The sequence below is a fragment of the Lepidochelys olivacea genome, assembly GCF_965140295.1.
Source record: "Lepidochelys olivacea isolate rLepOli2 genome assembly, chromosome: 10".
Classification (NCBI taxonomy): domain Eukaryota; kingdom Metazoa; phylum Chordata; order Testudines; family Cheloniidae; genus Lepidochelys; species Lepidochelys olivacea.
The window spans coordinates 20,554,464-20,577,520 of record NC_140420.1 but is presented as its reverse complement, the minus strand read 5'-3'; the positions used below and the strand labels follow the sequence as shown (position 1 = coordinate 20,577,520).

Below are 23,057 nucleotides of genomic sequence, written 5' to 3'. Positions count from 1 at the left end.
AGTCCTAGTATTCTGCCAGATTCTCCTGCACTGCTCCAGTCTATGACGGCCTGCAATGAACACATGGCTGAGGGTCCAGTTTCTCTTCATTGCTCTCTGTGATGCTTTGAGAAAAATTTTCAATTTTCAGGTCTTTTGTGAATATAGCTCAGATAACTAAAATAGTACAGGAGACTGGGCTGTATGCTAAGTATGGAGGGAGGGGAGGTGACAACATAGCCAAGTAAAGGATATGGGATTGGTAAGGGACTAGCCAAACATAAACGAACAATGTGGATGGAGATGCTGTTGCTCATGTCGTTTCACAGAGGCCATTGAAGTCTGGTTTACCCAAAAATTAAACTTATTAAATCCCCCAGAACACTTATAGAACACTTTGTACTCACATATAAAAATGTTCCAAAGAGTCAAATGGTCTAGTAACTGGTTGGAATGAGCTATTTGAGTAGGTGTAATTAGTTACAACTCAACGTGACCCAATATACTGCATTACTGCAGACCAGTTGGAACAATACAAGAAATGTTTGGTTGAACTTGACTCCAGGTCACTGGCCCTGTGAAATCTTCCAGAACATATTTCTTCTTGGAACTGTACTGAGGTTTATAGGATAGAGGGTATTGTAACTAAAATGGTTTAAGATGCCAAAGTGAATATTAAGGAAAATATCTTAAACCAGTTCAACATGTGTGGATGCAATAAATCATTATGCTTAATCTGGTCCAATTACAAATGGTTCAACTCTTCAATATGTAAAAAACATTAGAGAGAAGCTTTGATATTGGGGAGGATCTTATAATTTATTAGGCTTAAAAATTTACCAGTCACTTGTTTTTATTTCTTACCATGTTTGGTAATTTATGGCAGATCTTTGCTTAAACAAGGGCTCACTTGTTCCCTACCTCATTTCAATTTCCTATTTGATCTTGCAGTGAAGCTATTAAACATCCAGATACTGTGGTGATGGGCACTGTAGAAATTCTACAAGATGAATAACTTTTCTATACAATAGAAAGACCTCACGAACAAAGATTACTTCATTGCAGATAGTGAAGTTACATTTCAATGTATTAAACACCCAAATATCTAAAATAGCTAGAATACACAAAAAGAATGGTGAAGTAAAATGTGCATGTACAGCAATTGCTTCCCCTACGTTTGCTTTGGAGCCTCTCCGATCAGGGGTTCTCAAACTGGGGGTCGGGACCCCTCAGGGGGTCGTGAGGTTATTACATGGGGGTTGCAAGCTGTCAGCCTCCACCCCAAACCCCACTTTGCCTCCAGCATTTATAATGGTGTTAAATATATAAACAAGCATTTTTAATTTATAAGGGGGTCACACTCAGAGGCTTGCTATGTGAAAGGGGTCACCAGTACAATAGTTTGAGAAGCACTATCTTAGATGCAGGGGGCATAAAGGGACTTCGCCCTGAAACTGTCATATGTGACATAGTTCTTAAAATACAATATACTAGCTTTAGTAGAATTCTTTCATACTAGAAGGCTGTATTTAGTGTCCTCTTGCAGGGAGGAGGGAGTATTTTTATTAGATATGGCTTTATTTGTTGTTGTGATAAATTTGATAGCACTCTGGTCTTTATGGGATAATCTTGAAATTAGTAACATCTGATTCTTGTTTTAAAACATTTTTTTTGTTTCAGGAGCACCTGCAGAGTCTTCTCAAGAGGAGCAAACAACATCTTGTGAAGGTACTGGGTTTTCATGTTTGAAAATCTATTGTAGCACCAATAAATGTAATTAAGAAAAATAGCTATTTTTAGTAATTGCAGTATTAAAGTGTTCATGGTGGTATTCCAAAGTTGTTTGTTTGATATTGCTGGCTTCACATTAAGCAAATGTACATAATGCCTCAATTTTTTGTTTAGGTTCAAATGTTGCTGTTAGTATGGAAGTCTCAGAACCTGTTGGTAAGACATGGCCATTAACAGTTTCTAATATCACTTGGGTTGATTTATTGTTAGCTAAATTGAAGGCTGCCTTAATTGGGCCTTCGCAGTTTGGTTGGTACAAAACTCTCAGTATCACTGCTGTGTGCCTGAATCAGAAAAGAGACTTAATGGGACACTAAAATGCCACTGCAGTAAATTTTGTGGTGGCAGGTGTAGTGGGATTATTTGAACACCGAATAAGAATATGCTGCATTTTCGCCACTTCCCTTCTTCAATACAGTCACTACTTCAAATTATAAAATAGTCTCAATATTTCATGCCATGGCATGCTCCCTTTTGAGTAAGCGAAACAAGTCATAACGTGTTGAGTGTAAAGATGGCATATTTTTCCTGAATTTGTATGCAGCGTTCCCTTTTCCTGCTAAAATTGTGGTAGTCTTCAGTGCAATTTTCAGTACAAATATTAGTCTGTACTTGACCATTATGCTATTATAAGTCTGTTTTGGGTTTTCTTTTTCCCCATAAAAATGCTGCTTTGTTAAAATAGAAGCCTCTTCAATCCCTGAGGGTCATAATTTTCTGATGTCAGCAGACAAGCTTGCTTGAATGCTAGTGGTAATATCCATTTCAAACGAAGCAGAGAGTACCTGCTTTGCATAGTAGGACATCCATAAACTGAATATCTGAGGAGCAGAAAAGTTGCATCTTGACTTTAAAAAAAAAATTAATTAGTTATTGCTGGAGTGTAAATATTGACTAGCTTTTCTGAGTTACATTCATAATTTATTTGAATGTACTTCATTTCATTCTAGTAGAAAATGGAGAGACAGAAATGTCCCCTGAAGAATCATGGGATCACAAAGAAGAAACATGTGAAGCAGAGCTGGGAGGTGGCGCGTCAGGAGATGCAGGGCATACTGAGGAGAGTGCCCAGGAAATGATGGAGGAAGAGGAGGAAATACCAAAACCTAAATCTGTAGTAGCACCACCAGGTGCTCCTAAAAAAGAACATGTAAATGTAGTATTCATTGGGCATGTAGGTAAGTTACAGATAAACAACTGCAGGACAAGAGAGAGATTTCTGATAACACAATGAGTTATTGTATAACTCTGCCCTTTAATGAATCGAAATTTGTGACTTTCGCTCTCCCTTTCTAGGTTAACAGGTTACTAGAATTGGCAGAATAATTTTTAAATAAGGTTAACGACAAATATTAGTAATATTTCTTTGGAATCTAATAAACTAGGCTATTATGTACAATTTTGGCTGAAGATTTGAATCCTTGGGGCAGAGGCTTTACTTGCCTAGAATAATTAAGTTGCATGAATAACCCCATCATAGATGAATGATCATTGATAGCTTTTTCAGTATCATATTCTGATGCTACTTAATATAAAAGTTGATATCTGAAATACCGTTTTCTTTCTTTTACAAAAATGCTGCTGCTGTTCAATTTTATGACATTCTTTAGAATGATCATGGATGGCCTCTCTCTCGCCCACTGAATAGCAGGTGCTGTATATGTAGAGCAATTTCTGGGCTCTTGTTCCTTGCCAGAAATTAATCTTGCTCCCTTCTAGGGAAATGAAAGTGTGCATCCTGCTTTGAGGTGATGCTACCATCTTGTTCTAATAATGCTGCTTTTTTTAAAATAGTGAAGTAACATCTAAGAAAAGGGTATAGAAAACCTGTGTTCTCTTGGTCAAAATAATATCCATACTTATGGCCTCAGATGACGATCTGCTTGGCATTTTTCTTGGCTTGGTAGGTTAGGTGAAGACTACCCAAAAACCTCTCCTGCAAAAAAACAAAAAAATCCTTTGCAGGAAAATGTTTTCTTTTAATCCATTTCTAGTAAAACCATACCTGAAATACTGGTGCTACACAACCAAAATGCTATTAACAAATTGGAGAATTCAGAGAGAAGCAACAGAAATGGAGGAGTTGACCAGAAATTGAGAGAAACACTTATATGCCACTGTCCCACTCTAAGTGTTTTTAGACAATCAAAAAAAGTGAAAGATGAAAGTATGAAAGATGGAAAATAATTATTACGGGTGATGGGAAAAATACAGACTGAATATATTGTACTGACAATGAAATCTTAAATTGGGGAATAATCTTTCAAGAGAAGTTGTAGATACTCCATTGAGACATTTTCAAACTAAACAGGACAAATTACTAGAAAACGTGTCCTACAAAACAATGCTATATTGTCATGAAATGGGTTTGATGGACCTAACTTTCTCTTTTTTATGTTTTATTTTTTTTAATACTTAAGACGGAATGACTTTAAAGTATCTTTGTTTTGTATGTTTGTTAGATGCTGGTAAATCAACCATTGGAGGACAAATAATGTACGTAATTTTTAAAAATAAGATTTCTTTAAACTGTTAGTCTTTAATATTGTGAATTATAACACATGGGAAATAAATAGTATGATTGGTTTTAGTGAGCATAGACTGTTTCTTTTTTTTTATCTGTTTTTTGTTTAATGAAATACCACTCCAGGTCTATTAATTTAGTAAGTCATTGTCTTTGATTTGAATATGTTCAGCATCTGATATTATCATTATTCATATATTGAAATCCAGGTATTGATTTTAAATAATTCCAGATTATAAATTGTCAGTTTTCTTTATATAAATTAAACAAGTACTGAACAAATCTGGAATAACTTTCCCATAGGAGAAGTGTTTTCATAAGGCCAGCCTTTTAGAAGTTGGCTTTTACTATGCCGCACGATGTCACACTCTTAAACCACAAGAGTATATTTTAATCTGTCACTGGAAGCACTCATTATCCACTTAGGTGTTAATTTTTAAAAGTTCTGTGTTTATACTTTGTGTCAATTAGTTCCATAAGTTCTGTAGTTTTTTTAAAAAAGTATGCCTTTTTAAATTTTGTTGCATATCCCTTTTTTATTATGAGAAAAAGTAAATAGGGTCTCTACCTTCTCTCAGCCATTAATTATTCTGAATGCTGCTATAATTTCCCCACTTACTAGTTTCCTTTCTAAACTAAACAGACCCATTCTTCCCATTAAAAGATCGGACTGAAGCTTTAAGGAAAAGCAACATAACTGATATGTTAGTATTATACAAAGAGTGTCTAATATAGATCTCTAGGCTTTTAATATGCAAGATCTATGGAAAAATGCAATTTTCCTTTCCTTGCCAATTTAAGAAGGCACTGGTCAAAGGTATTGATCTTTAGCCTTCACCTAACTGTTAGCATTTTTCTTTTATGTAAACTTATATGCCAAGGTTTCTGATTTCGATTACCATTTTGTAAGTTCTATGGGCAGTGACTCAGTTACTTATGATCTGGTTTGGTTTAGAATATAATGCTTTTAGTTGCTGATACCTCTTCTCCTTTTCTCCTTTTATATTTTCTCTCTCTTGTACGTGGTTTTATTGTCTCTAACATTTATTTGTTTTAAGATTTAACAAATAAATTGGAAGTTTTGACTAATCCAATCTTCTGTAACTGTTCTATTCTAACTATGGATGTCTCTGTGTATGTGTATATTTTCCTTTAAACACTTGTTTTAAAACAGTCCTGAAAAATAGTACTTGCTTGATTAAAAGACATTCTAAATGAAGACCACTCCTTGGGTGGTCATGTCTGTGAAACGAATATATTAGATTTTTTACCCTTTTAAAATTTATTAAATTGAAGCATTTTAAAATGTAATATACAGCCTTCTATTTTTTTTATTTTAAGAATGTCATTTGTTTACCTTTTAAACTGTGGAGCTCATATAGTAGGTAGGCTTATGCCTTGTTTGCCCTTTACTTTCTTAACAGATAGTCATGCCTTACTTTTTGAATTATGGAGTTGCTCTTCTGAGAGCAGAAATTCCATTCTTACCATTTTCAGACCATACCTCAGATCTACAGAGTAATCAGATCATATACTGCAGGGGTTCTCAAACTTCATTGCACCACGACCTCCTTCTGACAACAAAAATTACTACATGACGCCAGGAGCGGGGGGACCAAAGCATGAGCCTGCTCGAGCCCCGCCACCCGAGGCAGGGGGGCCTGTAACCTGTGCCCCACCACCCAGGCCTGAAGCCCTCAGGCTGCAGCTTCATCTCCAGGCAGTGGAGCTCAGGCTTTGGCTTCGGACCTGGGTCCTAGCAAGTCTAACGCCAGCCCTGGTGACCCCATTAAAAGGGGGTCGTGACCCATTTTGGGGTCCCGAGCCACACTTTGAGAACTGCTGATATACTCCATTTGAATAGAAATTTAGTTGCCATGTACTTAATGTAAAATGTCTTTTTTTCTTTTCTTTTTTTTCCCTTCCTCACGCCCTAGGTACTTAACAGGAATGGTTGACAAAAGAACACTTGAGAAATATGAAAGAGAAGCTAAAGAGAAAAACAGAGAAACCTGGTATGAATCTTACCTAAGACTATAACATGGCATCCTTTTTTAGCTCCTGAGAGGAGACTGTTTTGAAGTTTTCCTTGTAGTATTTGGTTCCTTTTGTTTTTTCCAGAATTTTTCCAGCCAGGGATTTGATGTGTGCTACATTATGCAGTGCATTCCATGCTGGAGCAGATTTTGCTTCCATATCGTACAGAATATTGCCTTAATTTGTGGTGCTGCACAATAGCAGCTGACTGGTAGGGGTGATGGAAGAAGGAAACCATCCTCAGACAGCAAGGGATCTTCTTGCATATTTCTGCCCTTCCCCTATAAGTACTGTATGAAAGAGGAGTCAGAGGGAGGAAAGCTCTGGAGGGAGGGAGCAGGCTGGATCACAAAACTCTTCGCCTAATGGGGTGAGTGAATGAAATAGGGCCCTGAACTGTTAGCCTCCCAGGCTGTGAAGAGCCACCTTGCTGCCTCCTTCCTCCACCAACAATTCCTGGGTGGCTGTGTACCCTCTCAGAAGCATCTCCTGCTTCTTGGAGGGGATGGAGAGGCGTGCAGCAGAAGTGGACCTCATTAGAGGGAACAGCTATGAAGTAATGCAGAGAGGTAGATTTTTGACCTGAATTAATTGTATTTGGACACGGTAGAGAGATAGAAGGTGGCATGAATTAATTGTATTGAGGTAAGCATATGCAGGGACCACCTTTTCCATTAGAATCCCATGATAAAACCACATAGGGCCCCTCCAACAAAATCCTAAGTATTCTGGGCAGAGACCTTCTTCCTCATCCATATCCTGTTTCAGAAATGCTTTGAGTTATAAAGTGAGGGAACATATTTTAAAAACAAGTTTTAAACTTAAAATATGGCATGATGTGCGACTGAAATGCGAAACACAGATTTTGTCTGTGGTCAAATGTTTCAGTGACTTGCCACACATTAAAAGGCTTGAAAATTGAGAGGTATGTCTTCAGCTTTACTATACATCAGGCCTTTTTCCCCATTCCTTTTGAGGGACCCCTCTCATGTGTAACTGCTTCTTCAGCAGGTCCAGACTGTGTGCTCTGGAAGTTATAGAGGAGGTGTTCCTTCTTTTCATCTGAAAAAAGTATTCTACTCTTGGTATTTCCTGATCCCCAAGTCCAAGGAAGGGGTGAGACCTATCCTTAGTCTCTGTGATCTCAACAATTCAAGTTTGAGATTCTGCATGCTTATCCTGGCTACTCCCCCCCCCCCCCCCCATTGAATCACAATGATGGGTTTGTTCTCAGTCTTCAGGACAGCTATTTCCATTTAGCAATTTTCCCAGGCCACAGGCAATTTATGAGATTTCTTGTTGCCAGTCAACTTTATCAGTACACAGTTCTCACCTCTGGCCCATCGTCAGCCTTGTGCATCTTTACCAAATGAATGACAATGGTAACAGCAGCCTATCTGAGAAGGAGGGGAATTCATATCTTTCTGTTCCTAGACAATTGGCTAGTGAAAGGCATTTCTGAGGAACAAGTCCTCCGTTCACACTGGACTTCTTCAATTGATTGGGGTTGACTTTGACTCCAACTCAGAAATCGAGTTCTGTGGGGCCTACTAGACGATGAATTTGAGGGCTTTTCTCCCACATGTGTGTTTGCAAACAGTTCAGTTCGTTGTCTGGTCTCCAATCTCATCTGACCATGGTCAGTGTATGCCTGAAGTTACTTACTTGATTCAACACGTGAAGTTGTCTTCATCCTCTTCAGTCCTGGTTGAAGTAGGTCTGTGGTGAGCTGCGAGTCATAGGACAGGCTTGTCTGAGGGCCTCCAGAGATACTGGACACTACAGTGGTAGGAAAAATAGAACAATGTGTACCAGGGTATTATTCCTTTTGCCCATCCTCTGCCAACCAGAACTGTAGTCACTGATGCTCCCCCACATATTGTGGACGCACATCTAGGAATGTTAAAGGTTCAGAGTTCGTGGTCAGGGTAGGAAGCATCATGTCATATCAAAGTAGTGGAGTTTCAAGTCATTTACATTGCCTTTCAGGATCAGATGAGGGAAGCAGTGGTTCACATACTCACCAACAATACCACTGCAGTGTGTTATGTGAACAAGTAGAGAGGTGCCTACTCCAACCAACTTTGTCAGGAAGCAATAAATTTTTGGCATTTCTGCATCAAGGAAGACGACATACCCACGGTAGCACACTTACTAGGCTCTCAAAACCAGTTGGCTGACCATCTCAGCAGGACTTTCTCCAACAATCATGAGTGATCTCTAAAAAGCAGCATGGTGAGGCTATTTTCAAGGAATGGGGAATCCCATTCATCAACTAGATGCAACAAAGGACAACAAGAAGAGCCGTCAGTTTGGTTCCTGAGGGGACTTAGTGCAAGATCTCTAACCAATGCCTTCCATCTGTACTAGGGAGTGCACCTGATGTATGCCTTTCTCCATACCCCTTTCAGATTATCCTCAAACTGAAGTTGGACCAATTGATACTTAGTGTGCTGGCTTGGCCAAGACAATGTGCTTTCTCAATTTGTCTGTTCGACCACCCAAATCTCTTCCCCTCCTTCTGACCTGCTTCAGTACCATGGCCAGGTTGTTCATTCGGGACTGAGTAATCTACACCTCACAACATGGCTGGTACATGGCGAGAGGAGAAAGAAAGGTAATTCTCGGAAGCAATTCAGAGGATCCTAATTAATAGTAAAAAACCATCTATTAGAACTACTTCTTTTGTTAAGTGGATGCATTTTTCCGTTTGGTTGATATCTAAGGAAATTCAGCCCATGTTGGCTCATGTTCAGGACATTTTGGATTACCCTTTACACTTCCTCCATGGCAGTGAGATTTCTGAAAGGTATAGTCTCCCTGTTTCCTCCTATGAAGGAAATGAACCTATTGTGGGACTCGAATGCTGTGCTGGCCACCCTCATGGTTCCTCCATTCGAGTTGATAACAACCTACTTGTAGGCTATCTTTTGGGAGAAGGGAGACACTCTTGTGGTTATAACATCTGCAAGAAATCAGGAAATTACAAACCTCTTTTTAGTCAGTTTTTCAAAGACTGTATCCTTAAAACCACATCCAAAGCTTTTGTCTAGGGTGATTTCATAGTTTCACCTTAATCAGGTTATTTACTTGACTATATACTTTCCTAAGCCACACTCAAATGTAGATGAGTAGTATCTCTACATGTTAGAATGCCAAGCACCACTACGCATCCATCTGGAAAGCACTAAACCATTTAATTCACCATCTCAAATATTTTTTTTTGTCTCGTATGCGGATTGGATGAAAAGTCAGCCGATCTCAATGCAGATTTCCAGATCATGGTTTTTGGAGTAGCTCAGACTACACCCCACAGACATTACAGGCTCATTCGATGAGAGCCCAGGTGACATTGATCTCATTCCTCAGTCATGCTTCAATATTGGACATTTGTAGGGATGCTAAATGGTCTTCCATGCATACTTTTACCAAACATTATGCTATCACATCATCATCTAGGTCAGATGCAAACTTTGGGACAGAAGTTCTGCAGTCATTGTTCACTGCCTACTGAAACTGCTTGTGAGTCACCTGAGTGGAATATACATCTGCTACCACTTGAAGAAAAAAGTTTACTTGTATTGTAACTGCTGTTCTTCGAGATGTGGGTGCAGATATGTGTGTTCTACTCAGGTTGTTCATGCCTGGCACACTAAAGCTGGAGCAGAGTACATGTCTGCACACAAATCTCAAACCGCTACAATACAGATAATTACCTGTCTTTTCCCCATCCCTTCTTCACTCCCTCCCCCAAAAAAGCTTGAATCCATGTCTACATGCTCACCTTTGAGATCTAGAAAACTGATTCAGAAGCAAGATCTGGCTTCCTGTAGTATGCCTCCTTGGGAGATCGTGAAATGTTCTTTTCAGATGGCAAAGAATATCTCTACTTTCTGTCAAGAAAATAACTTAACTTTTGTTTATTGAAAGGGGTATAGTAGGAGATCCTAGCAATTCCTGCTACATGCTGTAGCACACCAATTACTGGGGGTGAACAGATCATCTCAGGTTTGGGTCTCTCAAAACCTGTCTTTTTAGCGGGGGTGTGTGTGTGTGTGTCATAGTTTTTGTTCTTCCTAGAGGGCATCAGCTCTGCCTTATATCCAGGACAAGGTTCTACTCACTTATAATACAGGTAGTAAATAGGGACTATTAAAACATTATTGAAGAAACAACTGTCTCTACAGCTCAAATCTTTGACACAACATGAACAATGGATTGGAGTAGTGTTTTCTTCATTTACCTTTGTCAAATAAACATTTATTTGAAACTATAAGATTCCCTGTTGAAACAAGGACTTTATAATTGCATCACCAAGTTTGGGTCAACACACTCTTCCATTCTTCCATTTACCAATAAATAAATAAATATGAAATTATGATGATTTTTATGCATAAGTTAGAAAATAGAGAATTAGTCGTCATACCAATTTTAACTCTGTCCTTGTTTGTCACATGGAATATTGTATACCAACCTGGTGTTGGCATTAAAGGATTAAGATATTAATTGAGGCATTGGGAAGAATAACTGAACTTCCAGTCATGTGAAATCTGTTCTGATATTGTGACAACAGTTTTGGGGACTTGGAAGTGGAGTGCGTGGTGAATATGAAAGAAAGTTGAAGCAAAGGTATATTTATTTGACTCTGCACTGGCAATCGCATTTGAATGCCTAGAAGAGCATGTATATGAAAGAGTGTACAAAATTGCGCCTAAGAGCAGTGAGTACTCTTGAGTGGGCAAAAATTGAAATCCTAGGCACTAGAAACCTCAAACTTCCTGTAATTTTTTGATGCCATTTTTAAGGTCATATTTATTTCATAACTTAACTTTTTTTTTTAAAACTTAACAAAGCATACATTCTCTAGGAAGGATTGTATGTGCCAGGTGAAAACCAGTTTTGTTATCTGTGCATAAAAGGAAGAAAGCATTGAAACTTTTTTCCATTATAAAGTTGACCATTAATCTGTTGGAGTTCCTTCAGATAGCAATTTATCTCTAAGCTGAGGAGAAGCATGAATTGTATGTATGTGCTCAAAACATAACTTCAGGGAATTAAGGTATGAAAGTAAGGATTTGGAATAACAGGTATCTTCTTAGCCATCACAGAAGTATAATTAGTTTAATGCTATATGTTGTAGTAGTAATGATTTAGCACTACAAGGGTGTCCTGTCTGTGCAAAAGCTACATCTATATGCCTCGATCTTAGAAATGCTAAAAGTTGTCAGTGTTGTTGAGGCAGTTAAAGACTGTTTGTTTGTTTTTTCATAAACAATGTTTTAAAGAAAACCGAAATATTAGTGTAGTAAATTTTAATGCAGAACTAGAATAATGTATTTTTGCAGGTACCTGTCTTGGGCCTTAGACACAAATCAAGAAGAACGAGACAAAGGTAAAACAGTAGAAGTGGGCCGTGCCTATTTTGAAACAGAGAAGAAACACTTCACAATCCTAGATGCCCCAGGGCATAAGAGCTTTGTTCCAAATATGATTGGCGGGGCTTCTCAAGCTGATCTGGCTGTTTTGGTAAGAAAAACAAATTGGACATCTACACTTAATGGTATTGCTACAAATAGCTAGATCAGAATTACATATATAAAAATATCTGGTCAGTTGTGGTCTCTGAAATTTTCAAATCTTAATGTAGCAATCTAGTAATATTTGTATGTAATTTAGTTCTGATAGGTACACTGTTACTCAGCTTCTAATGTCAGTACTGTTAAATGGTTTTGAGTTAGACTGATATGTTTGTGTGTTTAGGGTTTATTGAACGTAAGGCTGTAAACCATGCATTGTCCTTTTTGATTTAATTGCAGAATAAGTGAGAATAATTTGAATTCTTAAGTTGTTGGGTTGTTTCTTTTTTAATATTTAACACTTTTTTAAAATTTAGGTTATTTCTGCAAGAAAAGGAGAGTTTGAAACTGGATTTGAAAAAGGGGGACAAACAAGAGAACATGCCATGTTAGCAAAAACAGCAGGTGTAAAACATTTAATAGTTCTTATTAATAAAATGGATGATCCAACTGTAAACTGGAGTAATGAAAGGTGAGTGTTTCTATGAAGTAAAAATTATTTTTTCAGTATTTTCATGTAATTAACTATAGCTGAACTATAAGCTACAGTAATTTCCAGCTAGGGCTGTTTTTTTGCCAAAGCCTCCTTTGATACTTGACTGGAAGGATGGTGGGCCTGAGAATACAGGCATAATCTGCAGAGCATCCACTGGCAAAGTAGATAATTATGTATTTTAACTGTTTGTTGTGCATGTATGTCTAACAAAGCCACAAGCCTCTAATATCAGTTGAGAGTTACGAAAACTTTAAATGCCTTGAAACTTGGAGAGCCCCCCCCCCCCCCCAAAAAAAAATTATATACGACAGAGAGAGTTAAGTCAGTTTGCCAGACTTTTATCTACTTCAACAATAATTTGAATAACTCCAGGAACTAAGCTAAGAGGGCATTCAGCACATTTATATTAAACTTTCTTTCTTATTCCCTCAGCTTGTTGGGGGTGGGGGCAGTAAGCACACATTGCTAAAGTAGCTGCATGTGGCAAATTGATTGGCAAGTCACTTCCAGAAAACTTGATCAAATCCAGAATATTGATCTAATCAGCAAGGTTTCTTTTTAATTTTTATTGTAATATTAGATTTCAAATAGAAAAATAGAACTTTACTGGAATTTCTTAATTCAACATGATTGAGATGCATGTCAATTTTTAATAGATATGAAGAATGTAAAGAGAAGCTGGTGCCATTTTTGAAGAAAGTTGGCTTCAATCCCAAAAAAGATATTCATTTTATGCCCTGCTCGGGACTGACTGGAGCAAACCTTAAAGAGCAATCTGATTTCTGTCCTTGGTATATGTAAGTAACTTAGTGTTAACATGTTGGGGAAATAGTAATAGTTCATTAATAGGCAGTAATACAGTAAAGCTAGGTGGAAGTATAGGTTTGTAACTTGCAGTCCGAACCAATATGATTGACTAACGTATACGTGAGGGAAGACTCTCATTGCAAAGGAAATAGAAAACAATATGACCAAGAAGTAAAGCAGAAGCATTTGGGCACTGTTGAAGAGAATTTGCTACCAAAGCACTATTTCTGTTGTATGTTGAGTTAAAGGTTACCACAGACCATAACAGCGTATTTTCCTTGCCTTGTGAGATCTTGAAAGTGCTGTACTGCCACTTGAATTTTCCAGTCATTTCACACTGGGTGTGTGGGGCCAGGGTGAAAAACAGTTCGATGTGAATAGTCTGTGTAGACCCCTAATAAGATTGTGGACACAGCTCATAGTCATTTAATGCTATGTTTGCTGATATGGCTCAAGGCAATTAAACCATGTTAATGAAAACCACTGTGAAAACTAGCCTATTTTGTTCACACTCCTGGAACAGATTTAGCATATCTATCTAGCAAGAGTCTCAATGGACTAATGAACTGTTCTAAAAAATGCTTGTAATGTGGTTTTAAAATTAAATGGTGTGAATGTAAGCAGTATAACCACTTTGCATCACCACGGTTGATCTATGTTAACATACACAAGTTAGCGGTGTTAAGGATTTCATTGTTTAGAGGTTAAAGTTCTTTCCCTCTGCTGTGTTTGGCTGAAATCCTTTACTTGACTTATAATGAATAAGCCATACAGTTAGTTTAAAGTTTAGCCAAAGTGAAATGTTTATTTAAATAAATATTTTTACTCTTTTAGTGGATTACCATTTATTCCATATCTGGATAATTTGCCAAACTTCAACCGTTCAGTTGATGGACCAATCAGGCTGCCAATTGTGGATAAATATAAGGTACAAAACGAAACTAGGATTTGAAATTAGTTGTTACCTTCAAATGGATGGCCCATGTAGTCCACTCTGACTTTATTTTTAAAGGATTCCTGTAGTTCTGTTTTAAATGTGGTGGGCCTGGTGTCATTTACCTTTTGATCTGCTGGATTGACTGAAAAGGGTGACATTTGCTTTTAAATATGTTCTAATGCTGACCCTTTCATGCTTTAGATGCTTTTCTCATTGGAAAATAGTAACTTAGATGCAATAGTGCAATGTTTTCACTGGCTACATCTGCATTGACTACATTTATGATTAAACAGTAAAGTAGAGCAGTATTTTAAGAAAAATAAGCTTTTAAATTGTGTTTATTTTTTACAAAGGATATGGGCACTGTGGTCCTGGGAAAGCTGGAATCAGGCTCTATTTGCAAAGGACAGCAACTTGTGATGATGCCAAACAAGGTATGGCAAGTTTTCACCTTCCGTATTTAAGAAGTTTCTAAGGCTATAATCAACTTGGTTTACAGTAAGTAATTTGATCAGAACTAAGCGCTTCCGTATATGGCACTGTGTCAAACAGGATTCAGCTTTATATAACTGCCTCTGAAAATATTCAATGTTTTAAAATTATAGGACTGGAAGGGACCCCAAGAGGCCATCAAGTCCAGTCCCCTGCACTCCTGGCAGGACTAAGTATTATCTAGACCATCCCTGACAAGTGTTTGGTGGAAACTTGTAAAATTTATGGGGGGAAACATCAATGCTTAATATCTGAGTTTAGCAGTTAACTTTTTTTCTGGATGTTGAGTATATCTTTGATTTCCTAAGCATTCAGAAGTAGAATTGTACTTCATCACTAAGCTCCAGTAACTCTTGGGTCATCAAATCAGCCTGGCTTATTCGAGCTTTAGTTTGTTTTGCAATAAGTATCTTTGCCTACTTGAATCCTTTTTCTGCTGGGAGTTAGTCACCGCCTTCCTCACACACTGTATCCATTTTCAAGTGAGAATGAAACATGTTCTAAGGATATAAGCTGAGGTATATGCTCTGAGAGAACTACTGTTATTTTTATTGGCTTAGCTTGAGAATTCCTTTACCACTTCTGTTCCAACAGACTGTCAGTGAAAATGAAGGGTGTCTCAGCATTCATGCCAGAACATAAGATGAATCTCTTGTACACTAGAAACTGAAATTTCTTTATGCAAAATGCATTGATGCTTAGACTGATTTCCATGTCATCTCTTCTGGAAAATTAGCAGCTGCAAGTTAACAGTATGGGGCATGTTTTTGCATTAAAGATTTAAAAATTGACAGTACAAAGGAGCTGGCTTTGTGTTGCTACCATCTAGGTGAATAGTGTGGTTAAAAGTAGATTCTGTAATCTAATTCCAAAGGTCGTGAAGATTGCATCATATTTGTTTTTGACAGTCTGTCTACACTTGAATTAAGATTCCAAGATAAAAAGAAATTTTCAGACACTGTCTCCAAAAGTTATCTTGCATAGTAACCCCTACTCTATTTGATGTCCAGTCCACCTTAATTTAGGGCATGGAGAGCAAGTTAGATCAATATTAGGGCTCAAATTACCAGCATTTGTTCTACTGGTCTAGGTGACTAAAGAAATGAATCATCACAGCACTGAACAAAATAATTGCTCCTGAAATTTGAGTAAAAGACAAGTTTATCAACATGTAGGGAAGTTCCATAAGGGTCAAATGCATTAGTAACAGAATATTTTTCTTGTTAAAACTTAATTTGCCTATTTTGGTGAATATTGAGTGCTTCTCTGGACTCTTGTACCTGGCATTTCTTATTTGCAAGTGGTTTAGAAAAGAATGTTTTAAAATACGCCTTCTGTGGAACTTGAGCAATTTTTCCCCCAGGAGAAAGGAGGGAGAAGACTCAACAATTTAAATAACTAATTTGAGATGTAATTCTCAGATGAGCTTGTACCTTTTGGCTTAAGGTACTTTAAGTAGCTATTTCCTTTTCATGACAAAACTGTTTGACACAACTACTAATAATAGACACCCATGTAACTCTGTAGGAGAATTTAGTAGGGAGAGGTTGAGAAGTTGCAAATGCCTTTAGCAGGTTACCATAAACATAAAATTTGTATATTTCAATAAGTCCTTTTACACTTCAGATGATGTGCACTTCTGTTCATGGCAGTAGTGAGCTAATACCTTACAAAAGTGAACAGCGGTAAACCTTTTACTCTTTGGCGGGTAGGATGAATCCTTTTATTCTTTTCACTTACTCCTTTTCAAATTAATCTAATTCTTCCCCACTGGTCCTTACTGGTGAGTGAAGGCATGAGACCAAAGGACAGGCTATGATATAAAGGGATTTCTATAAATTAGATTATATGATGTTTTGATTGAGAGTATTCATAAACCTGCATCCTGATTTTATATTAATCTGCTTAGGAAGCTCTACAGAATCTTCTTCTACGATCTGCAAACAAATTCACTGCACTCATTTATTCTGATGTATGATTCATTTTATCAGAGTGCTGAAAATGTTTTAGAAAATGTTACCTTGGCACATACTAGCTTTTCATCTTTTGAATATAAAGCTCTCGAGAAATTTAAAACTTGACTGTTGTGGACACTTGGATTAGTTCTGGTTCTAATATGATATATAATACATATTTAGAACACCACAGTATACACTCCCCAAAGTGAATGAGACTTATCTCTTGCGTATGATCTTCTCCATAAATGTATGTGCCTTTTGCTATGATGGAAGCCTTTTGAAACTTGCTCTAGACTAACATTTAAAATACACTGTATCACAATGTTGTATAAATTGGAATTTTGGACAGAAAAAGTGCTAGATTATATTTTAATAACTGAGTGATACCAGGAAATTTCCTTCTGTGCTCAAGTTTTTCATAAAATTGTGAAGTTTATAATTAGGGCTGTCAAGCAATTAAAAAAATTAATGTTTAAGCACACGGTTAATCACATATTTAAATAAATGGTATTCTATTCTTGTTTAACAATTTTTGGATATTTTCCACATTTTCAAATATATTTATTTCAATTATAACAGAATATGAAGTATACAGTGCTCATTTATATTTATTTTATTACGAATGTTTGCACTGTAAAAAACCAAAAGGAATAGTATTTTTCAATTCACCTCTTACAAGTACTGTGGTGCAATCTATTTGAAAATGTAAAATTATGTAGAAAAAAATAACTGCATTCAAAAATAAAATTTGTTTTAAAACTTTAGAGCCTACAAGTCCTCACAGTCCTACTTCTTGTTCAGCCAGTCGCTCAAATAAGTTTGTTTATATTTGCAGGAGATAATGCTGCCTGCTTCTTGTTCACAATGTCACCTGAAAGTGAGAACAGGGTTTGTATGGCACTGTTGTATCTTGTGTCACGAGATATTTAAATGCCAGATGCACTAAAGATTCATATGTCCATTCGTGCTTCAACCAACATTCCAGAGGACATGCGCCCATGCTGATGACAGATTCTGCTCGATAACAATCCAAAGCAGTGCAGACTGATGCATATTCATTTTCATCATCTGAGTCAAATGCCACCAGCAGAAAGTTGATTTTCTTTTTTGGTTATTCGGGTTCTATTGTTTCTGCATTGGAGTGTTACTCTTTTAAGACTTCTGGAAGCATGCTGCACACCCCATCCCGATCAGATTTTGGAAGGCACTTCAGATTCTTAAATCCTGGGTCGAGTGCTGTAACTATCGTTAGAAATCTCAAATTGTACCTTCTTCATGTTTTGTCAAATCTGCAGCGAAAGTGTTCTTAAAATGAACATGTACCGAGTCATCGTCAGAGACTACTATAACATGAAATATATGGCAGAATGGGAGTAAAATAGAGCCGGAGACATACAATTCTCCCAGTTCAGTCACAAATGTATTATTTTTTAAATGAGCATCATCAGCATGGAAGCATGTCCTCTGGAATGGTGGCTTGAAGCATGAAGTGGCATATGAATGTTTAGAATATCCGGCACGTAGATACCTTGCAATGCTGGCTACAAAAGTGCCAGGCGAATGCCTCTTCTCGCTTTCTGGTGACGTTGTAAATAAGAAGTTGGCAGCATTATTTCCCGTAAATGTCAACTAACTTGTTTGTTATAGCAATTGCCTGAATGAGAAATAGCACTGAGTGGACTTGTAGGCTCTGAAGTTTTGCATTGTTTTGTTTTTTGAGTGCAGTAATGTAACAAAAATAATTTACATTTGTAAGTTGCATTTTCATGATAGAGATTGCACTACAGTACTTGTATGAGGTGAATTGAAAAATACTGTTATTTTTATAGTGCAAATATTTGTAGCAAAATAGAGTACTGTACACTTGTATTTTGTGTTGTAATTGAAATCAATATATTTGAAAATGTAGAAAAACATACACACACATCTAATAAATTTCAATTGGTATTCTATTGTTTAACAGTGCGATTAAAACTGTGATTAATCGCGATTAATTTTTTTAATCATGATCTAATTTTTTAGAGTTAATCGTGTGAGTTAACTGCGATTAATTGACAGCCCTAATAATAATATACCTAGTGCAACATATTTAAACTGAAGAAGCAGAGATGTAGCTGATGAACTGTATAGGTCTAATATACATTTTTGTGTTAGTGATATTTTTTTTGTGACATGCGTTAAGTAAAACATTTCATATATCAGAAAACCCAAATCTTGCTTTCTTTAAGCACAACGTGGAAGTTCTTGGAATCCTTTCTGATGATGTAGAAACTGATTCTGTAGCCCCAGGTGAAAACCTAAAGATTAGACTGAAAGGAATTGAAGAGGAGGAGATCCTTCCGGGATTTATACTCTGTGACCCTAATAACCTTTGTCATTCTGGACGCACATTTGATGCCCAGGTACACTAGCTGAAATATAGTTCTGTAATTCCTTGGTTCTTGTATCTAATGATGGTGAATGACTCTAAACAAGGCTATACCATTTGAAATTTGGTTAGAAATTTCACAGCTACTGTAAAACCACTGTGTGATTTCATAAATCTTAATCCAAGATTTAAAATCATTGCTTAAAAAAAGTCATGAGTGAATTGAACAAATGTACTCCGAACGTGAATATTCTAATTGAAGTTTCAGAAATCACTAATCTTAAAGCAAAATTCTATTTTCCTACTTATAGATCAGTTATTTTTCAGTAAGCATACTTCTGTATTATAAGACATTCAGTCATTTTTCCAGTCCCCTAACAAGCGTGAGGGGTTGGCTGTTTGCTTCTGAAAAGTTTTATTCAGTGACATGACATGCCATGCATGTGAAGTTCTAGATAAAAACGTGTGATAGCTAGCCCTTAACTGGTTAGTCTGTGCCTCTTTAGAATATAATATGTGAGGAATGCAGTTTAATATAACTTCTTATATTACTTTATAGATAGTGATAATTGAGCACAAATCCATCATCTGCCCTGGTTATAATGCAGTGCTGCACATTCATACCTGTATTGAAGAAGTCGAGATAACAGTGAGTTTATATTAATGCTTTAACTTAAAGACAGCATGCTCTTCAGAGCAGGAACTTTTTTTTTCAATTGTTTGTACAGAAAATAGTGCAACAGGTCTCCAATCCAGATTGGACACTGGTGTATTAACACAACACAGCAAATAATAAGCATCATGTATAAATCTTCTGAACGCTTTGGGAGTCCTGAATGCTACTGTTCGTTCAAACTTGATATCATAAAAGGATATGGTCCACTGTCACACTTTTTTTTTGTCTGAATATCTTCCTAAAACTATCCAAAAAAAAGGGGGAGAGATATTTCTCCCTTTTTCAATTTGTTTACTTGTGCATTTGACAGCATTTTATATGTAAGTTTCACTGTATTCCAAGTATAGTCAATTTGTGTAGCTTTTCCTGCAGTAACAAGGGAGAGGGGTATTTGCAGAAAAAAATTATTATAAAATGACAGAAGTTGATGGGGGTGAGTGTTTCATAAGCAAGTGTTAGGTAAACCACTGTTACCTTTTCAAAATTGACTCAATTTCAAGTGGACAGTACTTTTAAAGAGGCTTGGGGAATACTGAGGCTTTATTTCTGATGGGAAAATGTAATTGTCAATGATACTGTGTTTTGCAAACACCTCTCATTCTTGTACAGGCCTTAATCTGCTTGGTAGACAAAAAATCAGGAGAAAAAAGTAAGACACGACCGCGTTTTGTGAAACAAGATCAAGTATGCATTGCCCGTTTAAGGACAGCAGGAACCATCTGCCTTGAGACATTCAAAGAGTTCCCTCAGATGGGTCGTTTTACCTTAAGAGATGAGGGTAAGAGTACTTGTGCAACTATTAAAGTTTGCTTCTGTATATATACACCATTTTATTACTCTTAGAATAAGAAATCTCAAATGCTGAAAATACTGAAATGAGAAACTGGAAATGGAAATACTAGCTGTCCCTTTTCTAACTGCAGTACTTAGCAGAAAATTCTCTGTAGAAGAATGGTTTCAGAGTAACAGCCGTGTTAGTCTGTATTCGCAAAAAGAAAAGGAGTACTTGTGGCACCTTAGAGACTAACCAGTTTATTTGAGCATAAGTTTTCGTGAGCTACAGCTCACTTCATCAGATGTTGAAGAATGTTCCTTATTCTTCCTGCTGCACAACAGATATGCCATTGTACAGTATATAGAGAGGAGACAACAGGGCTGCTGCTAATAGTAGAAATGCATTCACAGGTATTGCATACTAAAGATACAGTAACTCTCATTTAACGTCGTCCTGGTTAATGTTGTTTCGTTGCTGATCATTTAGAGAACATGCTTGTTTAAAGTTTCACAATGCTCCCTTATAATGTTTGGTAGCTGCCTGCTTTGTCCAATGCTTGCAGGAAGAGCAGCCCGTTGGAGCTAGGTGGTGGGGGCTTGGAATCAGGGTGGACCGGCAGCCCCCTAAATTCCCCGTGCGGCAGCCGCCCAGTAGCCTATCAATTGTTGGGCAGTTCAGCTGTCCATCCCCTCCCCCAGCTGCCCAGGCCGTGTGCTGCTCCTGCCCTCTGCATTAGAGCTGCTCCCAGGAGCCTCCTGCTTGCTGGAGGGGAAGGCGGGGCGCTAATGTCAGGGTGTCCCCTACCCCCCGTTCCTTTACCTGATCTCCACAGAGCAGGGTGGGGGACATGAGAGGGCTCAGGATGGAGGGAGCTTGCTGGCAACAGCTGCTGTCTCAACTTGCTCTTCTACTTAAAAAGGTAGTGTACTTAGAGTGGGGTCAGCGTACTAAAAGGGGCAATGCATATCTGTCACACACACACTCTGTTTGTCTGTCTCTCTACTAAGCTGTGTCTCCTCCTTCCATTTGTGCTGCCTTTATATAAATAGTATTCTATTATTGTTTAATAGTGTGATTAATCACAATTAATTTTGTTAAGTGTGATCAATTTTTTTAAGCACTTGAAGCCCTAATAATATTCTGCAAACTTTGCTGGACTCAGACACTGAAAAGTAGTTCCCTTTTCCTCAGCCCCAGTTTTTCTGTGCCAATAACTGGGTATTGAATACCTGCACAAAAAGTTTCTCATGACATCGCCGTCAAGTAAAAATGACTTAAGATTACGTTATTTAAATCCATTTAGCTTGAAGCAGGTGTTTCTGGTAAAGCAGAGTACAGGAGCTAACTGATACTCCAGCTAGCTGAACTTCAAACAAGAAGGAAAAGGTGGTATTCCCAAATAACTTTTCACTAACCTGACAAAACATGCCTTTTGGTGACAAAATATTATGACTTAAGGCAATCTTTGTTTTGCCATTCATTCTCGACTTCCGGCTGTATGCATCTATAATAAAACTTATGGAATTACTTCCTGAAATAACATGTTTTTGCTCCTTAAGAGCTGTCCCTTAATGATTACTTAAATTCTTCCATGTACTCCCTTGTCCTAGAATGTAACTTGCACGAATGGTGTCTTCAACCTGTACAATTTGGAAAAGCATAACTTAAAGCACTTATGATGAAAAATCTCTTAGCAAGCAAAAATTCAAATGAATGTCGAACAATTTATTTGTATCTACATTGATCTCTCCTGTGAGAGAGTGGCATTTTTGCTCCCATTAACACTATTGTACTCTTGTCATGAAAAATAATTTCCTCTAATATATAATTATCTCTGACACCATGAGGAATCTGTATGTTTTAGAAGCTTTCACACTTCTAGATGTAAGTGCATTATTCACCAATAAAGACCTAACACAAGCATCTTTCTCCTTGGTTTAGGTAAGACCATTGCAATTGGAAAAGTTCTGAAACTGGTTCCAGAGAAGGACTAAGCATTTTTCTTGATGACCCTGCACAATACTGTGAGGAAAATTGACTCTGCAAAAGCCTACTTCACACCGCCTTCTTATTTTCTGCCCATTGATAAACTTCTCCCCATATTTTGCAAAGACAAATTTCACAGCAAAGGTCCACATTATGTCAGCTTTCTCATATTGAGAGCTCTGCTATGCCACTGTTGAATTTCCCAAAAAGAGTTTTTTTTCTCTCAAATTCTGCTTCCTTGCAAAGATTCGGCAATAGCTTTGTAAGTGATGTGGACATAATTGCCTATAATTATGAAAATCTAAAGGATTTTTAATGTTTAATTTCCCCTGGCATATTAAGACATCTTTTTTCCAGGCAGATCACTCAGTGTGTGAGTGTGTGTACACATGTTACAAAGACAACTACCATGTTAATAAACTATTCAATTTGAAATCCTTTTTGGTATTGGAATTGCTTTTGAATAATGTTTTTTATCCAGATGTAACACTGTTGCATTAGCTTTTAAACTTTCCAAGTATTCTAAATGTTCGATTACTTGGAGATTTCTAAACTCCTCAGAGGCTCTCTCCCTCTCTTCCCCTCTCCCCCCCCCCCCCCCGTTTTAAATGAGGTAATTAGACAATTGACCAAGTTTGTATAAAAGGAATGTTTT

General features: G+C 37.3%; 1 protein-coding gene across 4 annotated transcripts in view; it reads left to right on the top strand.

Moving 5' to 3' along the window:
- GSPT1 (G1 to S phase transition 1) overlaps positions 1 to 22,837 on the top strand; it is a 37,823-nt gene extending 14,986 nt beyond the window's left edge. For 3 of the 4 annotated variants that reach the window (XM_084640778.1, XM_084640781.1, XM_084640780.1), the window contains exons 2-15: positions 1,660 to 1,707; positions 1,885 to 1,926; positions 2,721 to 2,948; positions 4,233 to 4,266; positions 6,232 to 6,309; positions 11,677 to 11,857; positions 12,225 to 12,379; positions 13,060 to 13,200; positions 14,045 to 14,138; positions 14,501 to 14,581; positions 18,826 to 18,999; positions 19,525 to 19,614; positions 20,251 to 20,419; positions 22,358 to 22,837. In XM_084640778.1, the coding sequence (XP_084496904.1) occupies positions 1,660 to 1,707; positions 1,885 to 1,926; positions 2,721 to 2,948; positions 4,233 to 4,266; positions 6,232 to 6,309; positions 11,677 to 11,857; positions 12,225 to 12,379; positions 13,060 to 13,200; positions 14,045 to 14,138; positions 14,501 to 14,581; positions 18,826 to 18,999; positions 19,525 to 19,614; positions 20,251 to 20,419; positions 22,358 to 22,410 (1,568 nt within the window). In that variant the 3' untranslated portion in view covers positions 22,411 to 22,837. The remainder of the gene's footprint in view (positions 1 to 1,659; positions 1,708 to 1,884; positions 1,927 to 2,720; positions 2,949 to 4,232; positions 4,267 to 6,231; positions 6,310 to 11,676; positions 11,858 to 12,224; positions 12,380 to 13,059; positions 13,201 to 14,044; positions 14,139 to 14,500; positions 14,582 to 18,825; positions 19,000 to 19,524; positions 19,615 to 20,250; positions 20,420 to 22,357) is intronic. The other variant, XM_084640779.1, reaches the window with a different exon arrangement.
- Positions 22,838 to 23,057: the final 220 nt, after the last annotated feature.